The sequence below is a fragment of the Bos taurus genome, chromosome X, assembly GCF_002263795.3.
Source record: "Bos taurus isolate L1 Dominette 01449 registration number 42190680 breed Hereford chromosome X, ARS-UCD2.0, whole genome shotgun sequence".
Classification (NCBI taxonomy): Eukaryota; Metazoa; Chordata; class Mammalia; order Artiodactyla; family Bovidae; genus Bos; species Bos taurus.
In genome coordinates, this window is record NC_037357.1 from 94,949,300 (window position 1) to 94,972,419 (window position 23,120).

General features: G+C 47.7%; 1 protein-coding gene across 6 annotated transcripts; it reads left to right on the top strand.

Moving 5' to 3' along the window:
• Positions 1 to 811: 811 nt before the first annotated feature.
• On the top strand, positions 812 to 20,720 carry LAS1L (LAS1 like ribosome biogenesis factor). 6 transcript variants are annotated; one of them, XM_005228244.5, is made up of 14 exons: positions 812 to 1,216; positions 1,962 to 2,087; positions 3,081 to 3,150; positions 3,978 to 4,059; positions 4,913 to 5,206; positions 5,485 to 5,531; positions 6,397 to 6,506; positions 8,243 to 8,328; positions 8,689 to 8,739; positions 9,045 to 9,251; positions 9,606 to 9,753; positions 15,076 to 15,581; positions 18,342 to 18,492; positions 20,392 to 20,720. In XM_005228244.5, the coding sequence occupies exons 1-14, from the start codon at positions 834 to 836 to the stop codon at positions 20,501 to 20,503; spliced, it is 2,373 nt and encodes a 790-aa protein (XP_005228301.1). In that variant the 5' UTR covers positions 812 to 833; the 3' UTR covers positions 20,504 to 20,720. The 6 variants fall into 6 exon arrangements, with proteins under 6 accessions (XP_005228301.1, XP_005228302.1, XP_024843595.1 ...); XM_005228245.5 differs by having other exon boundaries at positions 18,372 to 18,492; XM_024987827.2 differs by lacking the exon at positions 8,689 to 8,739 and having other exon boundaries at positions 18,372 to 18,492.
• Positions 20,721 to 23,120: the final 2,400 nt, after the last annotated feature.

Consider the following 23,120-nt stretch of genomic DNA (forward strand, 5'->3'; position numbering starts at 1 on the left):
CCATTCCAGTGTTCTTGCCTGGAGAATCCCAGGGACGGGGAAGCCTAATGGGCTGCCGTCTATGGGGTCGCACAGAGTCCGACACGACTGAGGCGACTTAGCAGCAGCAGCAGCAGCATAATATTGCTTTCCCCTCCAGAAAGCCGGAATCCCAAGGAACTGTGCAGAAAAACTAAGTATACCTTTGTGGATGTGGTAGCAGTGGAATGCTGGCAGAATAAAATCCTACAATTTTCAGCTATAGAAAAGAACCTAGAAATTACCCAATCTAAACTTCTCAGTGTACAGATGTGAAAACCCAGCAGATTTTTTTAACCCAATTTTAGATATTTAGATACTAGATGATATTTGCTGTGCAGTCTTGCTTTAGTGTCCACAGTGTTTTACTGGGTCAGGTGCTGATTCATGGCAATAAAAACAGAAGCGCATTTCCAGTACACTGAACGCCCATAATCCCGCCGCCGCCCGCCAAGGAGCTCAAACTAAAATTCCTCCTGCCGTCCAGACACGTCCCGCCGCCGCCCGCCAAGGAGCTCAAACTAAAATTCCTCCTGCCTCCCAGACACGTCCCGCCGGGTATGGGACAGAAGCCTGTTAGCAACCAGGAAATTAGCGGAACGTTGAGGATGAACGTTTGCAGCTAGGACGATTGCTTTGACGAAAGAACACTTCCGGTTGGCGAGGCCTTTCCCCTAGCTTGTGGTTTGGGCAGCCGTTAGCTCTCGCGTTTCGATTCGCTACGCTAACGCTGGGAGGCGGGCTTACGTCAGGGTCACGCTCTCCCATTGGCTGCTGGTGCGGGCGGAGGTTTGGAGTGAGGGTAGCACGTTGCGATGGAGGCTGATCGTGAGATGGAGGCTGATCATGAGATGGAGGATGATCTTCAGTGCGGCGGCACAAGGCCTGAGCTCGATGTTGAGCCCGTTGAGCCCGATGTTGAGCCCGTTGAGCCCGATGTTGAGCCCGATGTTGAGCCCGATGTCCGGTCGGAATCCGAGATTGAGCCAGGTCTGGGTCCCCGGGGAATGGATCTTGTGTGGAGTGCGTGGTGCGGGAAGTGCGTCAAAGAGAAAGGGTCGTCGCCACTCTGGGCCCAGCGCATCGTGGTCGCCTGGCTCAGCAGGGCCGAGTGGGATCAGGTGATGGTGTATCTGTTCAGTGACGACTATAAATTGCAGCGGTACGCGCTGAACCGCATCACGGTGTGGAGGAGCAGGTAAGGCGGTTGGGTTAGCCCTCCTGCCTGCGTGCTGTTGGCACTTCACTTCTTCCTCTATAGGATTTCTTAAGGCCTTACTATCTAGTCTTCTCCTAAATGCTTAATGGTTCTCCCACGCGTGGTTTGGGCATTGCTTGTCTCAGTGTGCCTGGGGGAAAGTCGCAGCAAAGCTCTTGCACTAATCCCATTTGCGGAAAGAAACGGGTGTGCCTCAACAGCCTTTTTGTCAAATCTGTGAGCTTTAACCCTTACCTTCTCTTACCTTGGGGAGGGGGTGGGTACTGAAGGAACTGCTGTGGCTGAGCCAGGCAGGGCTTAAGGAGTAGCACTCTAGAGTGGATTTCTATTCAAATTAGAAAGGGTGGTGGGAGCTTGCCTGAAAAATCCATGTTTGTTTGAATGGGGCGCTTTAGTCTAGTTGGTAAGATTGAGTTGGGAGCAGACAAGGGACTGGTGTCTCCAAGAATAAGGTTTTTTTTTCTAGCTGAATGAGTTGAGGGTGAAAGGGGTGTGTTCACACTTAACTGTTGGTTGGTTGTGTAGCAGTTAGGCATCCTGTATACTGTTCGATCCCAGGGACATTACCTACCCACCCCCATCTTCCCAGCTTCTTGATTTGTGTCTGTTAACACACTCTTTAGCCAGTATATAATTGGAATAACCTACAGAAAGCTAGATTCTGAGGTGGAGGGTGGGCCAGTGTAAAGGACCTTTATGATGGTGCTGGACTGTGGCCCTTTAGGTTAGGCAACGAACTCCCCCTGGCAGTGGCTTCTACTGCTGACCTGGTACGCTGTAAGCTCATGGATGTAACTGGTGGCTTGGGCACTGATGAACTTAGACTGCTCTATGGCATGGCATTGGTCAGGTAAGACCTACATGGGTAGGGGTGTGTGGGGGGTGGTTTTGAGGGTGGGGGGCATGGGGCTTGCACGATAAGCCGAGTTTGGCTTTGGGTGCTCCCTGAAGCAAAATGCCTTGTGTGTCCTTGTGTATGGGTCACCCTGTGATTGCTTAACTTGACAGCTGTTGGTAACCCCCTGTTAACACACATTCCTCTTTTTTTCCTGAGAGCCTTCTCTCCTCCGTTTTTCTTCCCCTCTCTTTGGAATATAGGGTGAGGGTGATTTAGACCAAATGGTCTCTTTGGGTCTCTTCCAGCCTTTACAGTTCGATTTATTTTCTCCCTTTTACTCTTTTACCTAGAGGAACCTTTCTGAATGCTTCGATGTTCTTGACCATGATTTAATGTGGTTTTTCTAATCCTACCCTTGTCTACACCTTTATCCCATTCTCTTCACGAACACTGAAAGTTTGCTGAGTTGTGGAAACCGAGATGTGGGCCAGGAGTTCCTGACTTACAGAGTGGCTCAGAGTGGGTCTTGCTGTCTCATGTACATCAAGAAAAAGGTTGCCTCTGAGTTTTCCATCTGTCAAAGTTTTTGCTTAGCTCATACTGTTTCCCTTGTTTGCCTTAAGGTCCTCCTTAGCTCTTCTTACCTTATCCATTGTTTAACTGTGCTCCCCATATCATTTGATGTAGTCATTTGTTCTAGCATTTATAACATACTATGTCCTAGCATAATATGTTATATTATGTCATGGTTATTTATCCTAGACTGAACTCTTGAAGGCCAGAGCATCTGTATGGCTGCAGTATAGGGCAGACTCTCAGTAATGTTGGACTGGATGGAACCATTCCTGCTCTGGCTGACACCAACCATAAGAACAGGACAGAACAGTCATTGGAAAGGTTGTGGAAATGCAAGGTGTCAGTAACTCAGCAAGGTGTTTTGAAGCCCCGCTGGTTTGAATAAAGCAGTTACTTGGGCTCTGCCACTTATTTCTCCCCCAAACTCAGGTTTGTGAACCTTATCTCGGAGAGGAAGACAAAGTTTGCCAAGCTCCCTCTCAAATTCCTGGCTCAGGAGGTGTGTATGATAAAGTGGCCTTGCTCAATTCTCTCTCCTCAGAAGGGCTCACTAAATGGGGCATTTAGTGGGTACAGTCAGACTAGTTTATCCCACCACTGTCAGCCAAGCCCAGCAAGAACCTCAGAGCCTCAGCTTTTAGCTTGAAAGAAGCAGACTTGCTTCCTTGCTCATGGCTGCTGTCTTCAGTGGGCTTGGCCTGCCCAGCTTGCTGGGAATGGCCCAGGTGAAGCTGAGGCACCCCAGTGCACCACTGGGTGGGGACAGGAAAGAGGTGGCAGTTTAAGTGTCTGCCCTCTGGCTGTTGACAGTCTGAGGGAGGAAACAAAGCCAGCCAAGCAGCATGAAAATGTAAGACATTTCTGCTTTGAGTGAGTATATGAGGTGTGTAGAGGCCCAGATGGCAGACAGGTTCTCAGCCATCAAGAGAAGCTTCCTGGAGGAAGTCTGGAAGGGAAGGAGGAAGGAAGGGAGAAAAAGAAGGGTAGAGGGTACCCTGGGAGAGGAACTGGTACAGGCAGGGTAAAAGGAGGCTGAAGAAGGGGATTATTAATGCTCATTCACAGGAGTTGTCTTCATTGGAGGAGGGTAGTTGGTGGTTGGGGGAGGCAAGTATCTTCTGATTTTCAGGATCACCTCCACAGAGCCTAAAGAGAATCAGGAGACCTGGTTTCTAATTTTGGCTTTGCCACTAAGACCAGAACCTCCTCTTAGGACCTCCGTTTCTCTATCTGTAAAATGGGGAGAAGCCAGGCTAATTCATCTCTGTGGCCCTTTCTGCTTTAATATTTTCTAATTTCTGCGCGCACACCCTCCTCCACAATCAGGTGAACATTCCGGATTGGATTGTTGAACTTCGCCATGAGTTAACCCACAAGAAAATGCCCCATATAAATGACTGCCGTAGGGGTGAGTCCCCAGGGAGTATACACATCACAGTTAAGCCCAGAAGCCTGGGCTGGGTGGCACTGTGGGGAGAGAGAGAGGGAGGAGGGTCTTCACCTGGGGTCAGAGTTGAGACTAGGGTGAGGCAAGTGAAGCATTCACCTTGGACACAAACTTGAAGGGGATGTCAAAAGCTCAGTAATCAAGATAAATAACATTTTAATATAGAAAAACTTACGATGATCAAAATACCAAACATTTTGAATAAAGATAGGATTAATAATACTGATTTCTCCTTTTGCTTTAGGCTCCAATATAGTGTGGCAGGGCACTCTTCTGATCCTGTTTTGTTGTCTCAATTACTTAGTTTTTTGGCATCCCCTTAAATTTTGTGCCTGAGGAGGGGAATGGGGAGTGGGTTGAGAGGTGTGAACCATCACATATCATGAGTTCAGGAGTTCTTTGGACACCCCGTTCCAACTAAGAACCCCTGATTCAGCCTAACCCCTTCATGTTGGGGAAGCAGATCTAGAAAAGGGAAGAGACCTGATTGGCTAAGGCTATGTAACTAGCTAGTGGGGCTGAGTCTCTATTCTTCCACTTGCTAGCCCCATTCCGTTTTTGGCGTCCCATCTTCAAGTCTGGTATTAGTTTTTTTCTAGGAAATGTGCTGATGAGTGGGAGGAAGCAAACAACAGGGGATAACCCAGAGCAAGAGGGGCTGTTTCTGGATTGTGAGATTTGTGTCTTCTTGGAGCCAAGCCTCTTTCCCTGGGGCTTTCCCATAATGTTTGCAAGATGAGACTGGGGGCCTGCTGAGGAGCTGCTTGCCTGTGACTGTTACTATAACACTGCTTTCCTTCCTCCCCTCTTTTAGGCTGTTATTTTGTCCTGGATTGGCTCCAGAACACCTATTGGTGCCGCCAAATGGAGAACAGCCTGAGAGAGACCTGGGAGTTGGAGGAGGAGAGGGAAGAGACAGATGAAGCAGACCAAGAGGAAGATAAGAAAATTGTTGTTGATGACATCACAGAACAGAATCCAGAGCCTAAGGATGAGGAGAAAGGTGTAGAGCTGAATGTCAAGACTGATGGAGACCGTGAAAGCAACAAAGACGGCAAAGAGGTTGATCCGCTTTTACAAAAGGCTCTGAGACATAAACAGTTGTATGGTAGGTGTCTGGTGCAGAAAGGGGCTCGTGAGAAGACTCAGGCTTATGATTGACTCTGGTTATTTCACTGGCTCAGTATTTCCTGTGGGGTTGTGTTGAGGCTTAGCTTAAAAAAAAATTACTGTCAAAAAGCATCTTCGTTGAGTCCTGTGAAGCAAGAGAGCCAAGAATTCTAGTTCCCATTTTACAATTCAGGAAATGAGGTGAGGGGGCTCAAAATTCCATAGGAGTAGGACACATGGTTGGCTGCTCTATCTGTTCCCCTATTCTATTTTCAGAAAGAGCCCGAGAACTGCTGGTATCCTATGAAGAGGAACAGTTTAAGGTAAGAATGTTCCCTTGACTTGGCCTGTTTTCATGTGCCTTGGCCATTTCTTCCCTCTTGCCAGCTAACTGAGAGAAATCCTGAGAAGGAAATGGAAAGAAAAGTGGCAAAGTTTGAGGGAACTTCTTAGAAATGAGGAGGAGGGGAGTAGGAACCAGACAAGAGGAGCAGAGTCCTGTTGGCTGATCTTCCACATCAATGGAAGGGAGCAGATGATGGAAGTTTGTGGATAATTGGCCCCACTGGGTGGTAGGGAACAACCGGATGTAAGTGGTTGCACAGACCTACTATATTGCAGCTGATCAGCAAATGGCGTCCAGGAGCCTTCCTAGATCAGGTGAGCTTATGGGGTGCTATTTTAGCAGGAAGGGAGGTAGCTTACAAACCATTCAGCTCAACCCTTCCTTTTCACAGATAAAGAAATTGAAGCCATGGATGAGTGAAGGGACTGGCCCAAGGTCACATATGCAGTTAGTGATAAAACCAGGACAAGAACCTGGGTCTCCTGATTCACCTTCTTCCATAACTCATTGCTTCCTATCACCCCTTAATCCAAGGGTCTCTGCCCAACTCCAACCAAATGCCCCCACTGGATATCTGTGTATTGGATTATCTCGTTATTGGGAGCTGCAGGGAATTTGGGGGGTGGGAAGGGAGGAAAAGGAAAAAGACAAAATCTGGAGCTTGAGGGTCAGGATATTTTTAGTTGCAGAGTCAATAGGGACATTGTGAGCTCACCTCTGCATACCCTGCCATATCCCCCTGAAGGGAAGTGCTGAGAGGTCCTATGAGAAGGAATCCTGGAGGGATGGGGGAGGGTTACTTTGCTGAACTAGCCTTCTGATGGGACCCTCTTTGCTGGCAGGTGCTGGAGAAATATAGGCATTTACCTCAGGCCATTAAAGCGTGGAATAACCTGTCCCCACCTGTAGAATGCATCCTGGCAGAGCTCAAGGGCATTACACTCGAGAACAGGTGTGTAACTAGGTAATCAGGGGCTGCTACTCTTCTAGGGTAGAGCGTAGCAGCCTCCCTGAAATTGGTTTTCATATCCCAGCTTGCCAGTTTCTGCTGTAGGAAATTCCAGGGATAATCCTGATCCCCCACGGATGACCCTGTATTTCGCATGATCCACTTTTGTAAGCCCTCCAAGCTATCAGTTGTGGTTTGCCTAATCTGAGTCACTGAAATGGCTACAGGCAGTAATGTTTACTGTCATGCATCCCCTGGCCGGCTTTGTTTCTCTGTGTCCAATGGTACATGAAACTCTTGGCAACTGGGAAGAGCCCTGAATCTTTTGCTTTTTCACTACCTGTCTCTTACCTGAGTTTGAGATAAAAGATATATGGTAGGCACTGCTGGCCTCTTAAACCACTGTGAGAGGGTATCGGCATCCCCTGGATAGTTGTGGTTGAGGGGACAGAGTGGGGGCCTTCCCAAGGCCTGGATTCTTGAAAGACTAAGTTCCCACTGACCCACCCATTATGACCATGAGCCTTATTCCCTCCCCCGCCCCAAAGTAGTACTCAGTTCAACCAGAGCAGACAGTGTCTATCCATTCCTCTCCTCCCTGGCTCTTGGGGCTTGCTACCTAAATTCAGCTGGAAAGGGCTTCGGGAAGAGGTTGGAAAGAATTTGGGATGAAACTGACAGTATAGGAAGGTGGTGTAGGTGACAGTGTGCGCCTGGGTAGCAGGCAGTACCTGCAGCGCAGATTAGGATGATCTAATGTTAGATTAGATCTAATGTTAGATTAGGATGTTCCTGATGTCTTTATTCCTAGGACACTAATAGTTCAGATGGTGTTTTTAATCAGTGTCTACCCAGCCTAGGCTTCTTAGCTGTACCCGTCAGGAAAGAGGTGAGTGGTGACTACCTTAGTAGCTGGGAAAACTATCATTGTATTATACAGTAGTGTCTGCCTGATCCTGCTGAGCAGGCAACTGGTTGACTGTTTTAAGTGCTATTCCTGGATATTGACCTGAGGAGACAGGAGATGGATAGGACAACTCTTTCCTCCTTGAGCCTGAGCATGACAACCCTCCAGACGTTGAGACACCTTGAGATCTCTTGTTCCGCCTTGGCCCAGTCAGCTAGGAGAGACTCCCTTAGGGAACTTCTAGCTTCAGAGGAGACAGCTGACAGTGATTTTGGTTTGAGCTAGATGGGAATGAGAGATTACCCCTATTGCTTAGGCTTCAACCTCTGTAATCTTGGTTCTGGGTTCTTGCAGTCCATAGGAATGAGAATAATATTTGGTGCAGCAATTGAGTCCCCAAAGTTTCTGCTTCTAAGATTTGAATGAAGGCAACCAGGGAGAAAGGGAAGGGTAGGAGACTGGACAACTGTCAAGAGAAAAGACTGAGCAGGACCTTGACCCTATGACCACAGGCATTTAACTCCTTTGTGGGCCTGGGACTTTCCTTCATCTGGGCTTTTGGGCTTGTTCAGCTACTGCTGCCTTTGTTATGGGCCTTAGATTAGTATGTGCTTGGTAGATGCTTGTTCAAAACCCACTGAACCCAATTTCTGGCTGAGCCCTTGACCCAGGAGGCAGGGGCCTGAAAGCCAACTGTCAGCTGCCTTCCTTTTTTTCCCATGCTGGTTTGGGCTTTGAGTCAGAGGCATTGGCAGCCTTGGGAGTGGGTAGGGGAGTAGAAGGGGGTCTTCTGCCTGCTTCAGTTTACTTAATTAGTGTCCTCTTGCTCCAGGGAGGCTGTGCTAGATGCTTTTCTGGATGACGGCTTTCTCATCCCCACGTTTGAACAGTTGGCAGCTTTGCAGATAGAGTATGAAGGTAGGGTCCTGGAGACTCACTACAGCCTTAGGGTATGGGTATCCTGGATAAGAACACCAGGGGTGGGCTGGGTGGCCCTGGACGGGGGGGTAAGGGCTGTTTCCTGCCATTCCATAGCTACTGGAAGCCCTTCCTGGTGGAGCAGAATGTAGCCCCACTGAAAAGTAGTTGTTGGTTTGGGCTATTCTTAGGTGGCCTGGAATTGGGTGGGGTGGGATGGGGTGGATTGGGATTGGGGTGGGGGTCTTAATGCCATTATTTTGCCATATTAATTGTGATTTAGCCACTTGCTAGAGAGCTAGAACAACAGAACTGGAAGGGCCTTGTAAGGTCATGTAGTGCAACATCCTCATGTTACAGATGGGCAGACTGAGGTCCAGAGAGGGGAAGGTACTGACCCAAAGTCACACAGTGAGTTATTGACAAAGCTGAAGCTAGAACCAGAGCTCTCTTTCTTTTGTACTCTGTATTCAGTCAGTTGTTTGCCAGATACTAACTGGTTTCTCTCCCTGCTGTTCTGCTCTCATGTTTCTTTTTGTTCTGTGGTGGCAACTCTGTTATTATTGGGGGGGCCCCCTCTTCTTCTTCCTCTCCCTTCTCGATTTTTTCCTTTCCTTCTCTCTCTCCCTCTTCTCTCCTCCTACTTCTTCCCTCCGTTCTTCCCTCTCCCTCCCTGCTTCCCCTTTTCCTGTCAATGGATGTTTCTCACAAACCAGAAAACGTGGACTTGGATGACGTCTTGGTGCCAAAGCCGTTCTCTCAATTCTGGCAGCCCCTGCTTAGGGGCCTGCACTCCCAGACCTTCACGCAGGCCCTGTTGGAGAGGATGCTGTCTGAGCTGCCAGCCTTGGGGAACACTGGGATCCGGCCGACCTACATCCTCAGATGGACCACTGAACTGATTGTGGCTAACACCAAGACTGGTGAGGAAGACTAGTCCTAGCCCCAGGGCTTAAAGCAGCCCAGGCAAGAGCATCTGCTACTGTCCTCATACTGAATAGCACCAGGCAGATACATCCCGTGTTAAAGGCTAAACCTTTAAGGTCGGCCTAGGAGGGCCCTGCGACAGCAGTGGACAAATTCCCTTCACCTTTTTCTTCTCAGAGCCAAGTAAACTGGGCTGGGGCCAAGGGTTCTGAATGCTTTGAGCAATGGGGAGGTTTAGAATGAGGAGTTGAAGTCTGGGGGGACAGGGAGGGACAGCTAAACTTTTTAGATGCAAGATTGGGTGGGTGGCTTTCTCTTTCCTTCTTCTCAGGCCTTGTCTTCTTTCTCAGGACGGAACGCCCGCCGGTTTTCTGCCAGCCAGTGGGAAGCGAGAAAGAACTGGAGGCTCTTCAACTGCTCTGCCTCCCTTGACTGGCCCCAGGTGGTTGAGTCCTGTTTGGGCTCACCTTGCTGGGCCAGCCCCCAACTCCTTCAGCTGTAAGTCTTTTGAATACCATCCAATAAGAGGGTGAGATGCTGCAGGCCTCAGGGTCACAGGCCTAGAATGACAGAGTTGGTTGAGCCCTTGCAAAGACCTACCTCCTTGCAAAGATTTCTCCTCCAGATGAGAGAATTATACTGAGTCCCAGAGAGGGAAGGGGTAGGATATATTCTTGCCTAAGATCACAGAGATTAAGAAGTGGCTGAACTGAGTCCAGTATGAAAATGGATAAGACACCCCCATACAGTGCTTAGCCCAGTGGCCTGTACAGAATAAGTGCACAATAAATGGTAGCTGCTGTTGATTATTGAACCGATTTCACTGACTCTATGCCCAGTGATGTCTCTATTATCTTCCCAAAATGTACCTCTCATACGTGCTTAACAACCTTCAGTGGCTCCTTATTGCTTTCCTAATGAAGACTAGGCTTCTTAGCCTGACATTCAAAGGTCTCTCTGCTTCTGCCCCAACCTATTGTGATAATCATACCTCCTTGACTCCCCTTTGCCCAGTCCACTCTGAGCGCTATAGTCAAAATGAATATTGCACTGGTTCTGTAGATACCTGTGGTTGTCTCCCTTTTCTTTTTTCTGTCATTTCCTGACCCCCACACCACTCCCCTCATACTCATGGAAGCCTTTAGGACCCAGTTCTCTTCCTGCTTTTTGGAGCAGTATTTGTTTCATTTGAGTGATCCATCTGACACTGCAGTTCCTCAACTTCAGTGACCTTCATCCTCCACTACACTGAGCAACTCATTTCCATTACTCAAAGCTGTTCCACCTCTGAAAGCTTACATCCCAGCATCCCACTTTGTGACTACCACCTCTTGTCCTATCATTTCTTACCCTTGCATCTCATAGCATCTGCTCTTTGCCTGCATCCCGACCTCCAATCCCTCCATTTCTTACCTGCCTCAATCTTGCTTCTCCTCAGTCCTGTCTTTGGTTGATCACTTCAGTCACCCATCATCAGCACCCTCCACTCTACCCATCCTTTGGCATATCTGATTTACAAACCGCCAAGCTGGAATTGATCCTTCCCAGTCTGCTTCTCCCACTCCTCAGCCCAGGTAGCTGAGCTCTGCTGGAGAAAACCACATAGCCCTGCGGATTGCTGCCACTGCAGAGGTATGCTTTTTGATCTCAGGCCAGGTCTCAGTTTGGCTTGTCTGAGCTACTTGTTTTCTGCCCACTTTCTCTCCTGTTTCTTGACTGTTCTAAACCCTTACTAGTCACCTCAAACCCCTCCCCCATTTTACCCTAACTTCCTCGAGCACATGGAGGCCTCTGGCAGGGCCCCTATGACCTGAGGTCCAGACCTCATGAGCTTATCTTCGGCTATGCTCAGCACTGTCACCAGTCTCAAGATGAGGTGTCCTTACCCAACCTCAAAGCCTACTCCTCCACCTGTTCTTTGGAGCTACCTCTACCAGCATCCCTGGGGCCTCACCCCAGCCTCTCCCTTGCTCTACTGGCTCTTACTTTTCAACCTGTGAACAGTGTCTGAATTTTTCTTATCTTAAAACAACAATCACAACAACATAAGCCAAATCTCCTTTGACCCTGCATCCCTCTATTGGGTTATCAGCAAATTAATCACTCCTTTCTCTCCTGTCAAAACATCCCAGAAAAGTAGTCTACATTCAGCAGTCTCAATTTCCTCACTACTTTCTTACTCCTCAACCTGCTGCAATCGGGCATTCACCCCTAGAGCTGCTTTGACCTGATTACCAAATCCAGTGGGCCCTTTTCCATTGCCTGTCTGCTGCATTGATACTGTTTGCTACTCCTTCCTTGAAATGCCTGTGCTTTTTTTTTTTAAACTATTTCTTGTAAAGTACCAAGGCCCAAATCTCTTTATCTAACTCAGGCCTTTCCCCAGAAATTCAACCTTCTGTATTTGACTGCATGCCAGATATTTCCCCTTGGATGGCCTCTAGGCACCTTACTGTGACTGAAAGAGCATTAGTTGTCTTACTCCCCACTCCAGCCCCAAAGTGATCTTCCTCCTCTGCTCCCTGTCTCACTTGGTGGTAGCACTATCTACCCTGTCATTTTGATTCTCTCAAGTGCTTCTCAAATCTGAGATTTTCTCGTCATGTCTATTTCTCCTGGTGTCTCCTTCCCTCTATCAGACTAAGCTTTTCAAGGGCAAGGGCTCTGCATTAGCCATCTGTGCCCCAGCACACTTGCAAGTCCAGGCTCCAAACAAACCTCAGCAAATATTGTTGAACTAAATTATACTCTGCTGTCATTGCCAGCAGCATTCTCTTTGGTGGGAATTGAGAAATAAACGAAGTGGGAGTCTGGATGCTTAGACCGTTTTAGGCCCTCCTTATCCTCTCCTCATGGACTCAGCAAGTCTTTCATGAATCCTAATGACATTTGGGTCACAGTTGTATCTTATAAGTAACTTAAAAGAAAAAAAAGTAGCCTTGTTGACAAAGTCATCGAGTGCAAGACCTCCAGGAGATGGGACTGAACCAAACAGCTAAATCTCCAGATTTGTCTGCTATAGACTGAAAATGATACAAATGGGTGGGAGACTGGGAGGAGAACCAGAAAGTCCTAGAGGCATTTAAGCAATTCCAGCAAGAGAAAAAAATAAAGGAAATTTCAAAGTTCTGAAGGAATATGGCATGTGTATGTAATGGGGGAGGGAATGAAAAGAGCAGCATGGAGAGGTTTGGATAGGTGGCCTTTAAAGTACTTTCCAGTCCTAAGTGCCTGCAGAGTGGAAGCTGCTGGTCTTGGAGAAGTCTGGACCACAGAGATCTCCAAACCCAAGCATACCAGAGGAATGCGACACATGCCAGCAGTAATAGCGGCTCACCTGGGTAGGATTTCTTGTACACAGATCCTGCCTTTCCTAGATAATCAGTGAGTCGAGTCCTAATCACACCATTACACAGGTTGTGAAATGGGATTTCCTCAAGTATTATGCTGCAAGTCAGTAGTTAAGTCTTCAGGTCAGAGCTGGGACCAGAATCCAGATATACTGTCCTTCCTCCTGTGTTCTTTATACAGTGTTCCATTAGATTGCATATATAGAAGATGACTTTTATTTTCCCCAGAGGAAAAATAAAATATACCATTGGCAGTTAAGTGTCAGACAAGTATGCTGTGTTTGTAGGAGCTTTTTCATTTGACACAGCAATCTTTTGGAGTCATAGATATTACAGATACTGAATTTAATAGATAAGAAAGACACTGAGGCTCTGAATAGAGTGAAGTGACTTATCTAAAAGTCATACAGATACTGAATTTAATAGATAAGAAAGACACTGAGGCTCTGAATAGAGTGAAGTGACTTATCTAAAAGTCATACAATTTGTTAATGGTGGGACAGGGATTTGGGCCCAGGGCTTATGAGTCCAGAGTTCACCTTATTTCCACCAGTGTGATCTGTGACTTTCTCAGTCCCTAGATGTGACCAGGCAAACCTGAGGAAGGAGATGGATTTTAAGATTCTTACCGCCCCTATACCTCAGTGGTCAGACTAGACAGCTTAAGAGGGTAATAATAAACAGTAGTTATATGGTGTCTTACCAAGATCAAGTGCCTAAGAATATTTATTATTAATTGTACTAATGGACCACAATGAGAGGGAAGAAAATTTCTCTCTGGCTTTGCTTCTTAGTAAGGCTGGAAGGTTGTTGAGAGCTTTTTTCCCCCAGCCAGCCAATATCAATTCAGTTTGAGCCAGTGCCATCTTAGAATATGAAATCAGCCCTGCAGAGAGGGTCTCCCAGTCTTCCAGTGGAGTCACTAGCTCCCAGCCCTGTCCCAAGTAGCCAGTGACCAGCAACTACACCTTTGTGGCCGGTCTGCCTGTGGGCCCCAGAGAGAAAATAGCCCACTGAGCATATGGCCCTTCCTTCCATGAACAACCTACAATTCAGACTCGATACACTTAGAAGGAAACTATCCATCTGTGCATCCTTCCCATGCCTCCAGCAGTGATCAGGTGTCTGCTAGGTGCCTGGTTCTCTGTGAGGCTCTGCAAGGGATACTCACCCTCTTCCTCCCCAGGAGCTCTCCTTCCCAGTGGCTTTGTATCTGATGGTAGTTTAGTTATTAGCACTGTTCTTTGTGTGCACGATGTGATCATCTTTAACTTTCCTCTGCCTGCCCCCTACCATCTGGTCACCAAGCCCTGCTGTCTGTCTGTCTGTTCTTCACAGCTTCTCTCTCCCCATCTCCACTGCCAGTGCCCTGTGTGAGTCCTCACTGACTCCCTGGTTCTCCCTGACTTCAGGCTGCAGTACTAGGCCATCCTCCACATGGTCACCCTGGCGATCTTCAGAAAGGCAGCCTTCACCTGTGCTCAGAAACATCTGATGACCCCCTTCACCCAACATCAGATCAGATCAGATCAGATCAGTTGCTCAGTCGTGTCCGACTTTTTGTGACCCCATGAATTGCAGCACGCCAGGCCTCCCTGTCCATCACCAACTCCCAGAGTTCACTCAGACTCACGTCCATCGAGTCAGTGATGCCATCCAGCCATCTCATCCTCTGTCATCCCCTTCTCCTCGTGCCCCACCCAACATACACACACCCTAACCTTTGCAGGCTTCTCTTGCTCCCACAGCTCCTTAGCAAAGCTCTACTCCTCAAGCCAGGCTAGTCTCACTGCATACACACAGTCATGTGTGCTTGTTCTTATCTCTGCACAAAGCCCTCCCTTGATCTCTCCTGCCCACCTTGTGCTCTCTGCTTCCCCCCAGCTCTTGTAGTGCCCAAGTCTGCAGTGCTCATCTGGCCTCCCTCCCACACCCTGCTTTGTCTTTTCAGCTGCTGCTTTTCCTCCATTCCAGGCTTGGCTGTAGTTGTTCCCAGAAAGGGATCACACTTTGTGTTCCATGAGGAAGGAGTACCACATACTTCCAGTATATCTTTGAAGCTCAGGATAGATTGCCTAGCTAAAGAAAGGGATCTGCCATTTTCACGTCCAGCCCTGCAGGCATGTTGGCTAGTTTCTATATTTATATAGCATTTCAGTACGATTAGTAGCTATCATTTATTGCTTGCTCACTATGTGCCAGGCACTCTATGTGAGCTATCCTATTTACTTCATTCAACAACCCTTTAAGTTAGGTACCATTATTGTCCTCATTTTACTGAGAATGGAAGTGAACCACAGAGATGAATTATAGAGCTTGTTCAGGGTCCATGGTCCTGTGTTCTGTCTGTTCTTCTGAACTGCCTTTCAAGGCAGGTCTGGAAGCTCAGAGACCAAATTCAAACTGGAATTTGGGTATGAAGTGACTTGAGATTTTGAATCTTTCTTACTCCATTCCTCCCTTTGCTTAGCATCTTCAAAGCCATGGGGCAGTTCCTGCCAGACGAGGAGCAGGAGAAGCTGCTACGCATCTGTTCCATTTATACCCAGAGCGGAGAAAACCTGGTGCAGGAGGGTTCAGAGGCTTCCCCCATTGGGAAGTCTCCATACACAGTGGACAACCTGTATTTGATCCTCAAACCAGCAGGCTCAAGCTCTGGGGCTGAAGGAGAAGCCCAGAAACAGGAGGAGCAGGGCAACCTGAATGATGTCAAGGAAGATGAGAAGGAGAACAAAGAAGCTGTGGAAGACCAGGTAGAAGAAAATGAAGAAGAAGAAGAAAATGATCACCAGAAGTGGGAAGAAGAGGAGGAAGATGATGGTCACGATGACAACGATAATGATGATGAAGATGAGGAAGACAGGATGGAGGTGGGACCTTTCTCTACAGAGGAAGAGTCCCCGACTGCCGAGAATGCCAGGCTCTTAGCCCAAAAAAGAGGAGCTTTGCAGGACTCCGCATGGCAAGTTAGCTCAGGTAAGAAGCCTGTTAACCACTTCTCCCCACATCTGTCTTCCCTCTCTGGCTGGCTCTCGAAGCTTCCTTTCACCCTCAAGAAAGGATGGCAAGTAGCAGGAAGTAACCAGCATGAGGTAGTATGTGGATTACAGCTGGTTTCCCTCCCCCCTTAGGATGGAACATGTGAGCGTCAGGGACCTTAGACTGTCATGCTGCCAGCTACCCCGTGCAGAGAGCGCATTCAGAGGAGTTGGTGTGGATGTAGGCACTGGGCAGCAAAACAGAAAGTGACAATTTGGGGGTGGATATATGTGTGATTCTGCATGTGTGTTTTGCATGCAGTGATTAGGTGCAGGGAGCCAAAGTATAGTGCTCTCTGTGTATAAGTGAATGTATATGGACATGTGGAGGCTGAGTGGTAACAGGACAGGATTTTGCTGTATGTATGAGAAAGAAGGAACCCGGAAGTATTCAGTTAGAGGAAGTGGAAATGAGATCAGAAGGGGGGGAATAAGGAACAGGACAGTTTTTTGGTGAGCGTACAAGTTAATGAGACAAAGCCAGTAGGAAGCAGGGGACTTGGATGATAGGTGAGGGGAACATTAATCTGTTCCTGAGGGTGATGAATGTCCTCGTTCGGGTTGGGGAGCAGGGACCTTAAGGCAGGGGGATGCCAAAGGAATGAAATGTCTGAGGTGTTGCACATAGGCATGTGTACACACTTGAAGCAGGGCTAGATGTTGGGCATAGCCTGTGTGATGGAGCCTGGGGGAGGGAGGGAAGGAAAACAGCTGGGACTGGGTGTGGTATGGGGTAGACATGGTAGATTATAGAGGGAGAGGGGGAGGCAGTGAAGGAGCTTAGGGTAAAAATGAAGTCTTTGCTTTTACATGGATGGAAGGGCTAGGACCCTGAGTGCTAGGGACCAGGGAACATGTTTATGTTTGCATGTATGCACATGGGTATGTGCCTGCATGTACTGGACACACCAAGGCACAGTGACAGAGAACTGTCTTAGGATAGGGAGGACTGTGCTTGAAAATATCTAAAGGGAGGGGCAGTGACTGAGGAAAAGTGTGTATGTGTGTGTGTGTGTGTGAGTGTGAGAGAGAGAGTGAAGTAGGGAGGGAGGGAGAGAGAGTAAGGGTTGTAAAAAGAGAAGGTGTGAAGTGGGCTGTGGGTACATCTGTGCATACATGGTCATATATGTTTTTGGAAAAAGAGAAAGGGTTGCCAAGACCCATGGGGACCAGGAGGCATATGTATGTGGGAGAGAAATGGAAGCAATAAGGCGGGGAGTGATATGGAAAGGCCTGAGAACAGGCAGTGAGACAGCCATCCATAGATGGCCTGTGTGGTCTGTGCTATCACTGAGGGGACATGTACAAGGGTATAAGGCTAGAGGGGCAGGGGCAATGATGTAGACATAATTGGGAGCATTAGTGATGGGGAAGGAGGGAGGATGGTCAGGTCAGTGACAGACATGGAGGGAGTGGTCCCTGTGTACAGAAGTATCTTTGTATGCATAGGGCAATGCGGTCACAAATTCCTTCTTGTAAGAGAACCAGGGGTTAGGGGATGATCAGGCAGAGGTACATCCCTTCCTGAGGGAGCTCTTTGAGTAACATAAAAGTTTGTAGTCCTGGGTTGATACTTTTCAGAATGCCAGGGGAGAGTTCTTTGAGTACCAGGGAGATGCAAGAGGCCAGAAACTAGATCTGTTTGGAAGAGCTCACCAGTGAAGGCTTTGCTTGCAAAAACTGAATGCACTAGTGTAAGGATGGGGAAGGGATTTTTTGGGGGGGATTTAATATAATACTGTGTGGAAGGTACTTAAATGATAGGACATAATAGGTGGGGAGTGCCTGACATCATCCATTCCTAAGTGGAGTATGAGGGGCTGGGCCAGGGGGTGGTGGTGGTATTGTGAATGGGGAAAGGCTAGGGCATTGAAATATTTCCCTCTCCCCCCCGCTGTTCCTTCCTCTGTATGTGTATATACATATGTGGGGATGCAGGGACATTAAAATTTCTGTATGATAAAGATTTGTGTATGAGAGGCAGAGAGTAAAACTGGAAACATTGAGTGGAAAGTTAGGTCTGTGTGCTTATGTATGTATATTTAGGTGTCTGTAGGGTGTGGGATATGCAGTGAAACAGCCCTTCCTTAGAGAAGGGATGTTCTTTGTATATGCATCTGGAGGCAACAGGACCTTGCAGTGGGGAGGGAGAGCATGATACCTCTGAGAGAATATTCACCTTGAGGTAGTATGTGGGCCTGTATATGTATCTCATATGTATCTCTCAAGGCAAGGCCACTAAAAAATGGTGTGGCTCTCAGACATATTGGGGGGACATATGTATGTAGGATATCTAGGTTATTTAGATATACAGAGGTATCTGGTTTTGAGGAGGAGATGCAATGGGAATTCTGTTTGTGTAGGGACATGTTTGGCGAAATGGAAGAAGAGCAGAGAGGAACAAAAATGTCTATAGTTGTGTACATGGTATGCAGGGGGTGGGCTGTGGTGGGGGTGCTGCTTGTGAACGCACAGAACAGCCATGAAGATTGTATGGGTGCTATGGAAGAGATAGGGAGCACTAAGGTGGAGAAAAGCTCATGAGAAATGACACGTAGAGGAGTGGGGTTGGAGTTACACACAGAACCTGTGCTAAGTGGGGAAGTAAAGTGGGTAGATGGACAGGATAGGTGGGCTTATGCACCCATCAGAGAACTAGCTCATCAGCCCTCTCTTGCCTCCTCCTTTTGCTCCACAGAAGATGTACGATGGGATACTTTCCCCTTAGGTCGAATGCCAGGTCAGACTGAGGACCCAGCAGAGCTTATGCTGGAGAATTATGACACCATGTATCTTTTGGACCAGCCTGTGTTAGAGCAGCGGCTGGAACCCCCAGCATGCAAGATTGGGTGAGTGCCCATGGCAGCAGAATTTCTCACCCCTTTCTTTGCCTCCTGCAGGAGGGAGGAAGGGAGGGAAGGAAGAACATAGAATGGGATCAATGGGGGAGGTAACTGTCCCCAGTTCGGGTCTAAATGAATTAAATATAAGCTCAGTCCCTGGCTGGGCCCTTGCCAAGATTCCCAGCCCCTAGTGTGGAGGGCCAGTGAGGCAGCCCCACACAAAACTGGCTTGGCATCCCTCTCAGAAGTGTCTGGTTTGTGTGTGCATACGTGCATGTGTGTGTGTGTGTTTGTATGTATGTGGGTGTCTGTATTTTGGGAAGGGTCCATAGCTTTCAACAGATTCTCTAAAGGGATCCACTACTCCTAAAAAGTCAAGAACACCCAGGTGCTCTAATTCAACTCTTCATGTTCCTGAGGCGAAAACTGAGGCTCAGAAAAGTGCAGGGATTTGAGCAAAGTGCACAGAGTAATCAATAGGCCTCCCTGCACTATCCAGGCATCTTGGTAGCAAGGCCTATGCAGGGCTCCATGCTGTCCCTCAAAACTCACCTTTGGATCACAAGTATAGGAGCCCTTGGGTCATCAGGGAGCCAGGAACCAAGCAACCCTTGCTGAGGGGTTCTGCTGGTAACACAAAGGAGCCCATCCAGAGGGCCTGTACATTCTGGAATGCGGGGCTTTTGTGACCAGGATAATCCTGTGAGTACAAGACAGAGACCTCTGTGGGCCCCTGAAACAATCTGTCCCTGTGCCACCTGCCCACTTCATAGGAGATGAGCCCCTCTTCCTCTAGGCATTCAGAGAGTGGGTTATGGAATGCAGGGACCCCATCAGCATGCCAGGCCCAAGGCAGTGTTGTGGACTGTTGTAGGTTGGGGCAGCTGGCCTCTTGGAGAGGAGAGGAAGCAGCTGGGGAAGCCAGGTGGTCTGTAGTTGCAAGTGGGTCCCATATGTCTTGCGAGAGAGACCTCCTCTCCTTTGGGTAAGGCTGTCTTGATGAATATCAAATTATCAAGGGTGAAGTGTGGGCAGGTAGAGCTATTAAATCCAGAAGGAGGCCCAGTCCTACATCCCTTGCAGTACGGAGAATTCTTTAGCTGGGGCTGGCATGCCCACTCCTGCTCCTTGTCTCAGCTCTACTCTGACTTGTCTGTGTGACCTTGAGCAAGTCCCTTCTCATCTCTGAGCCTCAGTTCCCTCGTCTGTGAGATGGTGAGTGATGGGAGGGGATGAGGCTAGATCATCTCTAAGGGTTTTTCAGCTACATTAGTGTAACCATGGATCTACCTGAGAGGAAGGATGATGGCTTTGCTCTTAACTTTCACTCTTATCTACCTGGAATGACTTGACCTGCAGGAAGAAGGGGAAGCAAAGACTATTCTGAGCAGGGCCAGGGAAGGGGAAGGCAGACTTCTCCCTAGGGTAATTTTGCAATCCTAGGATGGGAGCTGGGCCAGGCCCTGCAGCCTACACCTGGCCATGGGCCCCTTAATCAGCTGTTGGAGTGGGAGGGATCCAGCCCACTGTCCTCTGGGCCCCCAAGATCTAGCATCTTAGAAGAAAGCCTTTTAAGGCAGCCACTTTCAGTACCTCCCTAGGAGTGGGATGGTGTGGTCTCCCTTTCCTACTTCAACCCAAATAGCTCTGCTTTAATCTGATTTATGTACTGGGGTTCTAGATAAAGTTTCATTTGAAAAGTTCTATTCCTTTCCCTCTTCCTTCAACTGAGAGGTGGCTCTGCCCATCTTGAAGTGGTTTCTCAGATATATTCCAGTCTCTTTGTAAAGCCAGGCAAGAGGGGAGGTCCTTCCCATAGACACACACATCAAGCACCCTTAATCCCTCCAGAGCCTAAAACTGCCTCCTTCCCTGACTGACCACTCTTCTCCACTCTCTCTGTAGCACCCTAGGCCTGAGCTGCAGCAGTGGCAGCAATGACAGTGGCAACTTGGACCAACTTCTCTGGAGCCAGGAGGAGCTTCATATGCTCAAAACTAGCGTACAGCTTTTCTGATGACTGCCCTGGTATAGGTGTTCATTAAGTGTTAGTGGGCCAATAGCCTACCCTCCTTTGCTCCCCCAGTGTACCTACCTAATGCTCCAGAAAACAACCTGGGAGATAGCCTGCATCAGCCATATCAGCTCAGCTTTCCATCATAGTAGAATTTTGAATATATGTTGTTTCGTTTTATTTTGAAAAACAATAAACAGGCCACAGTTGTTTTGTGAGATCTGGGGTTGTGTGCTTCTCCCTTTATTCTGGGGGCTCCTGAGAAGGTGGGATCATAACAGCAGAAGTGGGTCTCCTGCCCCTTTTAAGTCTTTTTTCTGACTGAAACCATTTTTACTCCCTTCACTCAAGTGTAATGTGGGGCCAACTCACTTAGAAGCATCAGACCTCGGAAGAGACATTGGTCATAAAGCCCAGCCAGCATCAGGGAAATCAGCTCGGAACCTCCCTGACAGCTGGAAGATCCAGGTCTTCCTGTTGCTACCCAGCATGCTTCTGATCCATTTCCCTGCCTTCCCTCACTGGGCACCAAACAACAGTTGCAAGCCAGAGAGAAATCTTCCTTTGTCACTTGTCTACTCCTTTTGCCTTGAAAAGATAAAATGGACCTCCCTGTGGTGGGCACTGGAGCAGAGAAATGTCCTAGGGACTGACCCAGAGCTTTTCTGTGGTCACCCAATTCCTTCAGACCCTCAATGCCCACCCTGTCAGCCCTGAGCTGTCAAGAGACAGGGATGAATAAATTATGTTCTCACCCCTCAGACCCCTCTGCCCAGTGAAAAAGAACAAAATTCACCATTTATGATAACCTGATGCTTTGGTTAAGTGTCTTAAGAAAGCCCTGGTGTACACAAGTTCTTTGTTTTTCTCAGGTGATATTTCCAGGGTGGTGGTTGGCTGAAGGTAAGATTGACTATAATATCCCCCACCCCAACTCAGGAGAGTGATAGCTGGCTGAAAGAGTGGGCACCTGCAGGGCCAGGTTGGGCCTGCACAAGGAGAAACAAGGGACAGAACCAGGCCATATTCCAGCCAAGATGCTTGCTCCGTAAATGACTGAGACGAGGAATGATGAAGAGGAGAAGTCTTATGCTATAAAATGCTAAGTAGGAATTGAATGGAAGTGTCCTGCCAGAGACCAGTCAAGGTTTTAAACTTGAGTTAGGACACTAGGGAGTTCACTAGAGGATATCCTGAATATCTTTGTGGGTATGTATATGTAATCATTTTTCTAGAGCTAGTTCACAGATTTAATCAGATTATTGAAGGGATCCATGAGCCTAACAGCCCCAAAGGTTAAGATTTCCTGTGCCGTGTGGACCCAACCATCAGGCACGGGCAGAACAGTCTGCACAGGTTAACGCACGGGTAAGTTTCCCTCCAATTCTTCCCTCTCTTGCGAAATGCTAAGTCTTGGCAGCTAAAAATGTCAGAAGAGAGCCCTCAAGGAGCGTCTAGGCCACATCTTGTCAAGGGATTTGCAAATATATATTCTGGGACACAGCTTCAGCATCTGCTCTGTGGGAAGATGATGCTGCAAACCCTTGGTTCCTCTCCAGTGCTTCTGTAAAGCACCCTGGATTTTTATTGTGTATGTATTGATATCATATATAAATTTTCTATTTTTTCAAAATGGGCTTTGATGCTAAAAAAAAGTTTGAAAATCTAGTCCCCCAATTTAATACATTGAGACATTAATTCAGAGAAAAAGGGTAGGGGTTTGCCCAAGGACACAGGTTAACAGTTTGGTGTAGATCTGAGTTTCTGATAATATCAGTACCACCTGGGTAATTGTTGTTTAGTTACTAAGTTGTGTCTGACTCTGTGACCCATGGACTGCTGCACACCAGGCTTCCATATCTCCCAGAGTTTGCTCAAACTCATGTCCATTGGGTTGGTAATGCCATCCAACCATCTCATCCTCTGTTGGCCCCTTCTGCCTTCAATCTTTCCCAATATCTTTTCCAATGAGTTGGCTCTTTGCATCAGGTGGCCAAAGTATTAGAGCTTCAGCTTCAGCATCAGTCCTTCCAATGAATATTCAGGTTTGATTTCTTTAATGATTGTCTGGTTTGATCTCTTTCCTGTCCAAGGGACTCTCAAGAGTCTTCTCCAATACCACAGTTCAAAATCACCAATTCTTCAGTGCTCAGCCTTCTTTATGGTCCAACTCGTATCCAAATATAATGGCTGGAAAAATCATAGCTTTGACTATATACCTTTATCAGCAGGTTGATGTCTCTGCTTTTTTAAAAGTCTGTTTATGTTTGTCATAGCTTTTCTTCTAAGGAGCAAGTGTCTTTTAACTTATTTGCTGCATTCATTGTCCCCAGTGATTTTGGAGCCCAAGAAAATAAAGTCTGTCACTGTTTCCATAGTTTGCCCATCTATTTACCATGAAGTAATGGGACCAGATGCCATGATCTCCGGTTTTTGAATGTTGAGTTTTAAGCCAGTTTTATCACTCTCCTCTTTCATCAAGAAGCTCTTTACTTCCTCCTCACTTTCTGCCATTAAGGCAGTATCTGCGTATCTGAGGTTGTTGATATTCCTCCTGGCAGTCATGAATCCAGCTTGTGATTGATTCATCCACCCTGGCATTTGGCATGATGTACTCTGC

What these genes read in the sequence shown, in the direction of transcription:
- LAS1L (XM_005228244.5), top strand. Translation starts at nt 834, where the DNA reads ATGGAGGCTGATCGTGAGATGGAGGCTGATCATGAGATGGAGGATGAT. An exon ending in ATGAAGAGGAACAGTTTAAG is followed by an intron (nt 5,532 to 6,396) that starts GTAAGAATGTTC and finishes CTTTGCTGGCAG; the next exon opens with GTGCTGGAGAAATATAGGCA. An exon ending in TGTGGCTAACACCAAGACTG is followed by an intron (nt 9,252 to 9,605) that starts GTGAGGAAGACT and finishes CTTCTTTCTCAG; the next exon opens with GACGGAACGCCCGCCGGTTT.